General features: G+C 48.0%; 1 protein-coding gene across 1 annotated transcript in view; it reads right to left on the reverse strand.

Annotated features, from left to right (window-relative positions):
- Positions 1–1325: 1325 nt before the first annotated feature.
- Positions 1326–13564, reverse strand: part of WNT9A (Wnt family member 9A) — a 55177-nt gene continuing 42938 nt past the window's right edge. The window contains exon 4 of the mRNA XM_033067152.2: positions 1326–3883. Within this exon, the coding sequence (XP_032923043.1) occupies positions 3410–3883 (474 nt within the window). The 3' untranslated portion in view covers positions 1326–3409. The remainder of the gene's footprint in view (positions 3884–13564) is intronic.

The raw sequence follows: 13564 nt of genomic DNA on the forward strand, positions 1-13564 counted from the left end.
AGCAGCACTCGTGCTCCGTGCGTTAATTCAACTCCAGCACATCTCTCACCACCACAAACCCCAGGCCGAGCTCTCCCAAGGGTTTTGAGATGGTTTGACATCTTCTCCCCCAGCTCCTGCTTCAGTCCCACTGGATTTTTCCAAAAGGAGGCTTTGCCCCCATTCCTTCTTCAAGGATAAGGCAAACATTGGAAAACGCTGGAACTAAAGACCCCCCGCCCAAAACACACCCACAGCGTGGTGCAGGGGGGACAAGAAAAATAACCCACATTTGTTTTACCACCCTAGGTCAAAAGGCCAAGAAGACAAGTTCTCCTGATTTCAGAGTGTTAGTATATTTTATACACTGCCTATACATTTAACACATGTGCCTCGCTACTATTTAGTTATTTATAATTTTTTTTTTAACCACAGGAGAATAAACCTTGCTATTTACAATATATAACAGGCAAGTACTATATCCACATGAACATAAATACAATTTGTGGTGGTTTTTTTTTTGTTATTCATTTTTTTGTCTTTTTTTTTCCTTTTTTTTGTCCTTTTTTTTTTTTTTTTAAATACTTACAGAAAGCATCCAGGCTTCAGTGCGTGAGTTATAATACACAGAAGAGCTCTTTCACTCAGTAGTTCATTCACTCTTTGCTGCTTTCTTCTAGGCAAGCTTGGACAATCTGCCTCATTTCCCACCCCTCTCTCTCTCCCCCACACTGCTGAACACACCAAGCTTCCCTATCCCATCCCATCCTGGCGTTTTTTCCAGGATATCCACGCCACCACTCCCCTCTCTTCTGTTCTAGGGACTCATTCTCCTCTCACACCAGTGCAATGTGGAGTTACTCCAGCGAGGTCAACGGAGACAGAGACACCAGTGAAAAGGAGGAAAATGAGGCCCATGGTTTAAATATAACAATAATAATAATAATTATTAATAATAATAATAATAATGCACATAAATTGCGGCCCATCCTTTAATTAAGAACAGATTTTTAAAAAAAAAGAAGGAATGGAGCCAGAAATAGTAATTCAGACCCCAAAATTCCTGTTTTGAGCAGGTTTGGAGGATCTGGCTTTACTTTGGAGGGGAAGAGCTATTCTAGAACACACAAAAATGTAACAGTGAGTTTGCACATATGTGTGAGAGAGAGAGACAGAGGGAGAAAGAGAATTTAACATAATACCACATTGAAACCATAAGAAGGTCCTTCTGAAGGGCTTTACAATAAATAAATGTTCAATATTTATATATATATATATATATATTTATGTGTCAGGGTGTGTATATATATCTATATATACACACTGAATAATAGGTTTCTAGGCAATTTATTTTTTAAACCATTAGATAAACTGCTCGAGGGTGACTTTCCCAAAAGCTGTGAGACCTTCCCGGTGCTTTGCAGGGCTGGAAGGTGGGAATTCCACACATGGATTCCACCCTCACTCCTCCAGCATTATCCCAACCTCCAGAATTGTACAGCAAATAAGGAAACACCAAAAAAAGAGACTTTTGCTTCAGTTTGCAGAACCATGGTGCTATGAAAGAGAAACACCCTGTCCCTCCCCATGTCCCCTCCTCAAGATTTGATGCCAACGAGCCAGGCTGGACTGCAGGTATTTGTTACCAGGAAAACCCCAAATTGATCTTTTCCCAGCAGATGCATATAAACAGCTTAAATATTAATGGCTACAATTTGGGAGGGGGGGGATTAAAAATTAAATAAAAATAAGGAAAAAAAGGCTTTGAAAAATAATGGTCCATCTTGGGAAATTGCTCTCGTTTTGTTTTACTGATTTTTGCTAATGCTTGAGATTCTCCTCTTTTGAACACCACATCAATGGCTTACAGAAACTTGGTGGAAATTGCTACTACTGGACAATCAAAAATTGCTACCAAAAATCAAACAAAACACGTCTGCTCCCCATTTTTTCCTTAGAAAGCTTCGTTCAGGCATTTGCTGGCTGCCTCCAATCCACTTTTATATGAAGAATATTGACACATCAAGTCCTAGATCGTAGATCTCCTCTCCCAAGTGAAAAAGAAATGCTGGAGGTTGTCGTGTGTTTCACAGCGTTGGAGTGATCAACCCCTGCAGTCAAATTTCTGGCTTCTCTCAGGTTGTCTCTGTGTCGATTGGTTTATTCCAAATCCACGAGTTTGTCAGGATTTAGCAGTTGTGTTTTTAAAATACAGTTCTGGATCTAGTGGTTAAAAAAAAAAAAAAAAAACCCAACAAAAAAACTTCATCTTAAGGTCATAGGGTTTACATACAGCTTGTGTCATGTACCACTGCCATGGTTTAGAGTAAATGGAATGATGACCTAGGAAAGAAAAGTCAACTCCTCCAGAGGTCTGATCCAGGGCACAACGCGAGACAGCCCCGGGTGCCAAGACGCTCTCGGATTCCTCTTGTCCTGCTCAAGAGAAACACGCCCAAATTCAGCTGGCATAAGACTCGACAAGTTCCAGTTGGGATTTCTGAAGCAGTTACCACAGGTTGACCTCCATCGGCAAGAGGCGGGAAGAGGAGAGAAAAATAGATCGTGCGCGAAGTGAGAATGAAACAAAAGTATCTAGTGGTTTAAAAAAAAATATTCAATTTAAGACAGCGATAGTGCTAAAGAACCTGCATTTGGGTGAATTGTTTTAAATAAAGAATGTGGGATAGGACTGAAGGGGACAGGCACATCTGGTGTTCTGCTGTCTTCCCAACCTCTTTCTTGGATCTATTTTTGTCTGCAGCGTGCTGGACCCAACGTTTTCGAGCTGCACGTGGTGACAGTGCACGCGGATACGGAGCTGGCATTACAGAGCTGATGCTCCCAGTGGGGCTCTTTGTCAGAGCCTGGGTTGCTCCATGTGCAGAAACTCCACTGGAAGAACCCATCATTCCCTAAAAAATCCCTCTCCAGTTTTAGGAGAAATGAACGTCCGCTTCCCGCGGCACCGCGCTCAAAGCGGAAAGATCTTTTGCATCTGCTCAGCTCTCTAGGCAGCTGGGTGAGCTCCAGGAATAAAGAAGTACAGGATGTTTATGCCAAAGGGAGTATCTTAGCCCAGGAGTTCATGGAGGATGGCTGAAACAATGTTCCAAGGAGAAATGATCCGTCAAACTGCGTAGACGACAAAGGTGAAGGTCAACTGGTGTCTAACCCCAGTGTGACAGGCACTTATTTCCACATGGTTGGACCTCATGAAAATTCAGTCTACAGGAAAAAACAAAAACAAAAACAAACAAAACAAAAAAAACCCCAAAAACAAAACAGCAACACAGCTGGGTCACCTGTACCCTACAAAGTGCTTATGTCTCAACATAGCTTCCAGATCCCAGAAGGTCAATCAAACCCTGTTTGTCTCCATAGGCAGTTCTCCAAGCTGGCCCATCCCTGGGGGTGGCCGTGGGTTGTGTCAGTCCTTGCAGGTGTAAACCTCCTCTCTCTGGGTGCACTGCTTGCACTCCACGTAGCAGCACCAACGCACCTGGCACTGGCACGGGCGCGTCACCACCCGGCTCTGCGTGTTGTGCCCCCGGCCGCAGCAGATGCTGTCGCAGTTCTTGTCCTTGTAACACTTCCGTCCCGAGGTGCCGGGCGAGTAGCGACTCATCAGGCAGAAGCTCGGCGAGTCGTCAATGTAGACGAGATCCGTAGTCCTTGGGATTTGATCGCTGTGGCCAGGGATGGATTTTTTAGGCGGGGAAATGTCGCCTTCCCCCGTGGCCTCGTTGGTGGTGCTGCCCACCTTGAGCGAGGTCTCGTACTTCTGCTTCAGCTGCTTCCCGATCTCGTGGAAGGGCGAGAGCTGCCTCCAGCACGTCCGGACGGTGCAGGAGCCGGACACGCCGTGGCATTTGCAGGTGGTCTCCACGCCGGCTTTGATGACCTGCAGACACACACACGGCCCCAAAGAGAATCAGTCACGGCGGAAGAAATCAAAACACCAAGTAAAACACGACATTTTCCAGAAGGCACAAAGTGGATGACACTGCAAAAATATCTGTTGGAAGCAGAAAGAAAACATATCCTACAGGAAATACTTATTTCAAAAGGTTCTTAGTTCCCAGAGTATGATATTTAGCTGCAAAAACTTTGCTTAATTGGCTAAGTAAAGATAACAGGAAGGTGCACAAAGATTGTCCAGTGCTGCCACTCATGGTGTAGGCAGAGATCTGAAACTGTGATACAACTAAGAGATTAATACATATTGCAACACCTATTTATCTTCGTCAATAGTAAGTAGATAAGATATAAAAGTGGAAGAAGTTGGTTTATGGAAAGAGGTGAGGTGGCACATGCTCTAAAAGAGGAGTGTGGACAATAGGAACCTTCTCCACAGGACCCCAAACCCAAGTATGAGCAGAATTAATCTTAGTTTAGCATCATCAACTGACTGATGGTAAACAAAAGATCCCATCCTTTTCAAATCAACTGCAATAAAGAAGTTTCACGGCACAAAACCACATCCATCTCCTTTAGAAACAGCACTGGAATGTTCCAGCTCCCCTTCTCCAGAGAGTTTGACACCTGGGATACCTCCATGGGCAACACAAGAGCATGTTATTTGGACAGCCACAGATATCCCTCATTTTGTCCACAGATTTTAAAAATTATTTTTTATTTCCTCCCACTCTACCCCTTCCCCAAAATTAGGTTCTATTGGCTTTATATGGGTCAGGTACAACCCCCTCTTAGGACAGCAGCTGAGAACAGAGTTTGTTTGACAGAGTTGGGTCCTGACAAGGTACCAAAGTATTGCTGAAAGTGCCCTTCCTTTGGGCATCTACGGTACCTAAAACAGAAGAAAACAACCTCCCCCCGTGCCCATGATGGCATCTGGCTACGTTGTGGCCTCCTGACAGCAGAGGACTGGCTGCAGTCCATTTCCTGGCCATCCGGTTCTTAATTATTTGGCTGCACAAATCCTGCTGAGCCCCATGTGCAACTGTGCAATAGGTCATGGACTCGGAATTGGGGCCTGGCCCAATTGTGATATTCCAGAAACATTTTTAGAAAGACAATATGCATAATGCAGCCTTCAGCAGAGCCTGTCCAATGGTCACACTTCATTCCTGTGACAGCCAAAGACCTTTGCAAGTGCAATCCAATAATACACAGTAGCATTGGAAGCGGTGACGGGTTACAGGGGGAGATGTGTGGCTGGTTATAGCGCTCAGCTGGGATGGCTTGGGTAAGGGCTGTCACGCTTTGTGTGCCAAAGTGTCTCGCCAAGTCCACAAGAAATCCCACAATGTCAGACAAGAGCGTGCAGAACACATTTCAACACCGTGGGGGTGGGAAAAACCCCAACCCTCACCCGCGCCCTCCCTGGTGTAAAGTCTCGTTTCGCTGCTTGTCCAGAAGTGAGAGCTGAGTTCGTGTGAAACAAAGCTCCTCCACCTGATTTCACGCCCACACCATCAGCAAACCCGGCAGAAATTGCTGGGATATTTGGGAAAGGGCTGCACACTGCAGTCATTCATCCCTTCAGGCTTTCCTCAACCTTTCCTCCTCCCCCAGCACACTTGCATCTGCCCCACCTGGAAAAGGAGACAACCCCCATTGCACAGGAGTTGGGAAGGCAAGAAACCAATGGGAACTGGCTCAGCTTGGAGCTGATTGAACAAGACAGGGTCATGAAACTCAGGAAGGGGACCTGGAGGGGGGGCAGTTCTTGTCAGGAGCTCTCTGGAGCTCTGTGGGAGTGCTGACGGTGCAGGAGCACTGCGGCCAAAGCATCCACGTGGGGCTGGGGGATACAGCCCAGCACGCGTTGGAAAACCTGATCCTGATGGATTGGCAGCTGGCTGATGGCAGAAGACCTTCAGTCAGGTGTAAGCATGTAGGTTTAGGCACTTGAATCACATCAGCCAGCCAGGGTTGACCTCACCCAGGCAAACACTTGAGTTTAAACACCTCTGCTTGAGAAACACCTCCGAACTCCTGTCAGAGCCAGGGGAGGACCCCGCAGTGAGGCAAACACCTGCTCCACTGAACAGCTCTCCAGGCTCCCACTGACAGCTCAGCACACCTCTACCACCAACAGGAGCCTGGGGACCCAGCTCACACAGAGGCACCTCAGTGTAGGGGGGTCTGGGAGCAGAATCCCACCCTCTGGGCCAGACTCAGGTGTCTAAATATCTCCACCTAGCACCTAGCACTAACTGAGGTGCTTTAAAACATTCTCCTCACACCTGCAGCTGTCCCTCCAGCAGCACAAAGGGCTCTCAAGGGGTACTAATAGGTGTACTCAGATTAATTCTGTTCTGCTCATTTGGGCTCAAAGTTCCACATGAACCCCAGTCTGGATTTTCCTGACTCACTCTTAGCTCGTGGCTGGGACAGCTCTGGTGTCATGCACTGGTGAACCATAAAAGGTTTCCAGTGTCCCCATCCCCATGAAAGCACCAGTTCATGAAACCCAGCGTGTGCATTTCCCCGTGGCTGCCGTGCGAGCGCGGCGCATCCCAGCCGCCCCGTAAACCTGCTCCTGGAAGGACCAGGAAGAATGTTACGAGGCAGCAAGAGTGCAAATCCCAGAACAATTCCCTGCCCAGGCAGCCTCCCCTGCTGCTGTCAGTCACGCTGCAGCTCCTCGAGGCGCTGCGTGATGGGGAGCTGCTGCCTGCGGGCCCCAGCCACCCACGAGCCAAAAGGAGTCTTGGCAAAGCCCTTCTGGTTCCCGTCCCGCTCCCCAGCTTCCACCACGACCTCTCCTCCTCTTGCTGCAAGCTCCTGTCACAGACACTTAAATCCACCTCATTTCTTCAGGAAGCAGAGCAAGACTGATCCAAGTCAGCAGGTTGCTTGGAGCGGTGTTGGAGAAAGCTTTGCTGGCTGGATCCTGGGACAAATGTCTGGATCGTGCTTTCAAACCTGGAGGGGTGTCCAGGATAGAAAAACGCAGTATTTATTCCCAAAAAACTCTTGGTTAGATGAGGAAGAATAAGGTTTTTCCTTATAAAATCATATTTCAAGACTTGTAGTAGCTCCTGCTTTCTTTTCAAGGCTCATCACAGTTCAGAGCTTGATTTACCTGCGTCCTTCACAGACCTGAACCTGCTCTGAATAATCACTTAATCTACACCAAGGATGTGGCCACCTGCACATTTGTCACAGGTGTGAAGCAGAATGGCCCAGCTTCAATCCAAGACACAAAACATTTCATGCTCCCCATGGCCCCAACTCCACAGCTACCACACAGCAACTCAGGAGTGACAGCAACAAGGAGCATCCTTTTTGTACTGGGTGCTGTAGAGAGCTCCTACCATGAAAACAAAGCCAAACAAAGACAAGTGGTGGGTCAGGGATGGCATCACACACGAAAATTCTGTCCTCCCACTCTCCTCTAACAACCACCTGGTTTGGCAGTCTCCAACAGAACAGCTTGGGAGGATAATAAGGATTTTTGAGCAATTCAGCTCGACTCAGGAACACCAATTCCCACTGACCTTGCTGTGAGAACACCCAACACCGACAAACGCAGCGCCAGGAAAACACAAAGCAAGACAGAACCACTTTTTCCCTGGGCTTTGCTGCTCGGAGGAAATCAGATAGCGCTGCTGGACTGCCTTCCCGAGTGGCTTTACAAGGAGCCACGGGGAGAAGGGATCACAGCAGAGCATTGCTATGCAACATGTAATCCTTCCTCCCAACAATGGTGCGCCGCGAAGCTCAGACCCAGCGCCCCCGTCATGATCGGTCTCAGACATGCTGCAACACACAATTTCTCAGTGTTTTAGCTGAAACGCCGAGGACAGCATTCCCATTCATTCCCAGCTGGGTCACGGGGCTCTGGGGGTGGGTTTGTTTCAGACAACCCTTGTCTGGGCAGCGGGGCGGACGCCCAGCCGTGGGAATTCCGCGCTCGGCGCTGCGCTGTCGTCATGGCTGGGCTGCGGCTCCAGGGCTTCAAACCATTCGCTATGGTTGGGGGGAGAGCAGGCAGCAAACCCTCCTCGGGGGCAGCTCCTCCAGGGAAAAGCCTTGCCTGGCTTTGGAGAGATGCTTCCCCACAAACCCAATCCCTTCCAGCCCCCGCGTGCAGAGCCCTCTTCAATTTAAGCAGGCTTAGTCATTCTCTCGGCTCAAGTATTAATGTTTGTTTGGACAGCAGCCACGGTCCCCACACACAACCAGGGGACCAGACTTGTCCCTTCAATGCCATTGGCTGAATGATAAAAGTTTCACAGATTGTTAGAAGTTGTCCTTTCATTTTTTTCTCCCACCTTGCCAAAAAAACCTGATTTTCATCCTGTTCTCAACCTGCTGTTTCAGAACAGTTTTCCCCTCCCACCACCCTTCCGTCTTTAAAAAATAGGAACACTCATATTTTAGTGACATAGGTATTAAAACACAAACATTTAATCATAGAACAACATAACCCTACTTCAAATTGAGAACTTCAGAAGTATTTTCCCCATGTTCAGTATTCCTAGCATGCTTCCCATGCTAAAAAAGCTCCACATAAACAACCAACTGCGACCACTTATGGGACACTGCAAGCGGTTTTTTTCCAGAGTATTGATTTCCAGGCCTAAGAAAGGCTTTGGCTGAGCCATTCTCAGCCTGAAATGAGAGGAAAATCCAGAGAGCACGCCTGGGCATTCCTACCTGTCATAACCTGCAGCAATTAATACCAGTGGTGGCCCTGAAAACTGATCTGTACATTAAGAGCTCTTCTCGGGCTGTTATTTGCTGGGTTTGATTTGTACCTTGGTAAACACGTGATGCCTCATTTCTCACTGCAAACACATTCCTAAAAAAATGCCAAAAAGGATGCTTTAAGTCTCTTTTTTTTTCTTTTTTTTTATGCACCAAGTGGATTAAACACCAAAACAGCAATTATTACACATCATGAGGGTGCAGCAAAACCTGGAGTTGGACTGGAAGTGTTAATGAGTAGGAACTGTGTGAGGCTGGATGGTCAGTGCTTGTAAACACTGCCTCTGCAACAGGAGAGTTGTGCCTCCCTCTGCCTGTGTGTGACCTTTAGTGAGTCACTTAATCTTTCTGGGTCTCAATTTCCCCCCTCTGCCCAGAGGAGCTCCAGAAATGAAGAGGGTGGCATGCTCTGATAACGTGTTATGTGATAGCTCATGAAGTTCCTCAGACAGATGATAGCTGGGCAAACATCTCCCTGATATGGAGAGTGCATCTCCAGCCCTCCAGAGAGGTCCCTGCCAGCACTGCCTGGGGGGAAAAGCCATTCCTCACATGGAATTCCAAAATGAGCAAGTCAACAGCAAGGGAAAGTGCAGGCACCTCCCACCATCCTCTCCAGAGCATCCCAGATGGTTCCAGGTGTGGCTGTCTCAGGATTTGAAGCCTACAAGGGGGACAAGGACCATGACAACCTTCAAGGTCCCTTCCAAGCCAAGCCATTCCAGGATTCTGTGATCCTTCAGAAACATTTGCTCTGCACAGACCAAAGCATCTTGTGCAAAAAACAATGAAGTTTCAAAGCAGGAAACTGCTTAAGGAGAGATCTTCCTTGTTCTCCATTTCTGCCTCCCCAACAATTTTGTATTAAACCCTCTCAGCTCTCCAGAAAACTGTGGTTGTACACCTCAGGCAAAGGTTTGTGTCCCTCCTTCTGGAAGGATGAAGGGAAAAGGCAATGAGAACATGATAATTTTTTTTTCCTAGGGTAACAGCAGCCCCTTTTAATTGTGCCCCTTGGATCTGTAAGACATGCTTGACCAGACATACCTCTGGAAGAGGTCAGCACTCCTGGGATTAAGAAACTTAGCAACGCTCCAGAGAGGGAGTTGGAAAGTCATGTTTAATGATACTTTGCTGAGAAAGTGGGCAAATTTAATTAAAACATCACTTACTCAAGCCCAGTGGAACTAATTGAGTGCTCTAATATTCCTCCTTTTCATTAATGGGTTACAAAAGAGGGCTGCACTTGTGTGTACAAGGGGGAAAAGGGGGGAGGAGAGAGACAAGATGAGAGCTTTAGCAAGGCTGCCTGGGCTTCATTTAATATAACTCAGAAACTTCATTGCTGGCAATGGAGCTTTAATAGAGTTGACTTCTCCCCCATCTCCTCCACACACACATCTCCCCCCAAAACACCCTCTCCACCCAAGACCCCTCGGAAAGAATGGCTGAACGAGGGGGAGTAGGTCTGGCAAAGGAAGGGAAATTGCTTTTTTAATAAGTGGTCTATTCAGAGCTCCTGCTTTTCAATAAAGAGAAGGCTGGAGAAGTCCTGGTCTAATTACCTCATCCTCACACTAGACAAGCTCGCCCTTTCATTAACCACTGAGGTCATATCATATAACTTGGTGAGCCACCACGGGCACAACATGTTCACTGATTATTTCACTGGTGGCAGCAAAATTGCAGGCAGCCCATCAAGGTTGTAAAAAAGCAGAAGTAAAAATCATAATTAAAGGAGAACGTCTACCAAGAGACACTCAAACTAGGCGGGATAGGATCATGTCACCCTCGCAGAAACACAGATTGTTTGCTGCTGTGACACCATGGAGAAACTGCTCTGGTGACCAGGAGGGGAGAGGGTTGCTTGCCAAATTAGTCACTCCAGCACAGGTCCTTTTTTTTTTGCTGGGTCTCAAGGGACTATTTGTATGTTTTACCACGTTTGGGAGTAATGAGATGGGAAAAATGACACGTAAAGGATCAGTGGGAGACCACCAAGCTTGTGCTGTATCTTTCACAGAGACTTCTCCACTCCCTCAGTGAACACACACATCCACTCACTGCGAGAACTCCAGCTCCAGAATGGCACAAATCAAGGCTGTCTGCACTCCCACACTGCCTCTGCTCCACCCCAAATCAAAGCCAGATGAGTTATTGTTCCAATAACCACACCAGGTTAGTCCCAAGGTGTTTCAGACTGCTGCACTCACTGGGTGAGCAAACCCTACTGGATGGTTGCAAAGTCTTCACAGCAGGAGTTGGTTGGTGAGCAGCTTCTCTAAAGACACAGAAAATGTGCTGAGAATCCTGTTTAACTCCCCACCTTCCTCAAGGAAAACATCCATCAGCTCAGCAAGGAATGCAGCAGTGCTCTCAGCCTCCATCCTCCCATCTCTGCACTTGCAGTGGGCACAGGAGGAAGAGCAGAGACCAAACCTGATGTTAATCTGCACCTAAGAGCAAGCAGGGCCAAAGATGCATCAAGAGGATCAAACTGCTTTCAATATTCTGCAATGTGAAGCAAGCAGTTCAAGTTTTGACTTTGCAGCCACAAAGCCAGCCTGGTCCTCATCTCTGACCATCATCTTAGTGACACCAAACTGTGCCAGTGGTTTAGGGCCACACATCCCAAGCACAGAGATGTGTTCTCCTGATCTTCAGCCCTCCTGACAGCCTCCTTCTCAACATCCATGGTGGTGCTGTGAGCCTGGAGAGCTTGGCTTGGCTTTCAACCACCCCCTGGCACAATGAACGACTCCAGCAGCACAAACACAGCAACCACTTCAACTGCTGCTGCAAACAGGCAAAGGAAAGCTGTCAGACAGCAATCCCAGCTCGACAGACACGTTGTGGGTGGACGAAAATAGGAACACTGGATCACTGACCTGCAGCAAAGGTCTGTGACTTGCACTGCCAGGAGGGCTCTGGGTGTCCAGACAACCGTCACAACTGTTACTCAGCTGTTTAGCTGCAGATCTTACACTCTGAAACCCCTGCCAGTGCCCAGAGTCTGGCTGTGCCAGGGGGAGTGAGGCAGAGGATGCTGGAGAGTCCTGCATCTTCCCCTGGGAGCTAACTACAAGGATCAGGACACACAAGGGAAGGTTGAACCCCTCCAGCTCATCCTTGGAGCTCCAAGCAGGCAGTGTAGAGCACAGGTGGGTAATTAAGGACACAAATCCTAAATCCAAGAGTGGCCTCAGCCATATGGACATCCTGACTGCAGCTCCTGGGACTGGGAACACTGGGAGTTGGGCCAAACCCATCTGGGAGGTTTTTTAGCCCTGCCACTGCTGGTGGATAATCCTGGAGCTACAAGGACTTGCCAGTGGCAGCTGAAGTCACATCCCTGGAGGTTTTGATGAGACTGTATTGTGTGACTGAGGAATGAGAGGAGGGCCAGGATATCTCACAGAAGCATCCAGCATGGAATCACAGCCTCCATGGGCCACCCTCTCCACTGCCACTCCCATCTGCTACACACTCAGCTCCAAAAGATGGGACAGAGCAACCAACACAAGGACTGAAACAAGTCCCATCACCCTGCAAAGCCCCTGTCACACGTCAGAGAGCTGCCACACGGGTTCAGAGACACTGAGCCCTTTAATCCAGAGCAGGAAAGCTGTCAGCCAAAACCAGACACCAGCTAAATCCAGGATATTTCTAATCCTGATCTCAGCACTGTCTAGGAGCACCTGGTAGTGGGGAGAGGGGGAGACATTTTGCTGGCCAGCCCTGGCTGGTGGCATTCCCCGATGCCCCAATTCCGTCGTGAGGAATGACATTTTATACATAGACACAGCAACAACTGAGCTGGGGTGGCCATTCCTAGAATGCACAACTGGCTGGGCTGCATTTGCCTGGGAAACTGGAGACCCAGGTCCCCCATCCCAGCCCCAAGCCTGCATCCAATCACACAGACAATAACAAGGCTCGAGGGCTATTTCTGGCCTTGCAGTATGTCCCCCTTGGAGGTTGGTGCAATGAAACACTGATCCTAAGCACCTGTGCTGGCCAATCTGAGGGATTTTCGTGTTGGAGCAGCTCTAGGCTAGGTACAGCCAAGCATGTCGTGGGAGAAGGTGGAAAGCCCCTTCCTTTCCCCCTTGCTGGGATGACCCAGCGCTCACAGACACTTTGTCCTTTACATCTGTCACAGAAAATGCTGAGCTGGAAGGGGATCATCCACTCCAAATCCTGGCCCTGCATGGGACAAACCCAAAAATCACACCCTGTGGCCCAGAGCATTGTCCAAATGCTTCCTGAAAAGGTGTGAAGAGCAGGAAGAGAGGATAAAGGTGGGAAAAGAAAAAAGGGACTCGACAACCAAGCTCTCCTGTTCCTGACATAGAAGGTTTCTGCCAGAAGACAAAACTGAAGGGACTTTTAGGTCTGAGGTCAGCCAGAAATTAATCTCTCCAGCCTGGTTCCCTGCCAGGTGTTTCTCCAGCCAGTTTTAAAGAAACCTGGCCAAGGAGATGCTACACTGCCCATGCTCTGCTGAACTGCTGCAAGAGAAGAGAGAGAAGAGAAGAGAAGAGAAGAGAAGAGAAGAGAAGAGAAGAGAAGAGAAGAGAAGAGAAGAGAAGAGAAGAGAAGAGAAGAGAAGAGAAGAGAAGAGAAGAGAAGAGAAGAGAAGAGAAGAGAAGAGAAGAGAAGAGAAGAGAAGAGAAGAGAAGAGAAGAGAAGAGAAGAGAAGAGAAGAGAGAAGAGGAAGAGAAGAGAAGAGAAGAGAAGAGAAGAGAAGAGAAGAGAAGAGAAGAGAAGAGAAGAGAAGAGAAGAGAAGAGAAGAGAAGAGAAGAGAAGAGAAGAGAAGAGAAGAGAAGAGAAGAGAAGAGAAGAGAAGAGAAGAGAAGAGGAGAACTGCTGCAAGGACTTGCTGTGGCAGCATTAAACCCT

Source organism: Catharus ustulatus, chromosome 1 (genome assembly GCF_009819885.2).
Source record: "Catharus ustulatus isolate bCatUst1 chromosome 1, bCatUst1.pri.v2, whole genome shotgun sequence".
NCBI classification, from domain to species: domain Eukaryota; kingdom Metazoa; phylum Chordata; class Aves; order Passeriformes; family Turdidae; genus Catharus; species Catharus ustulatus.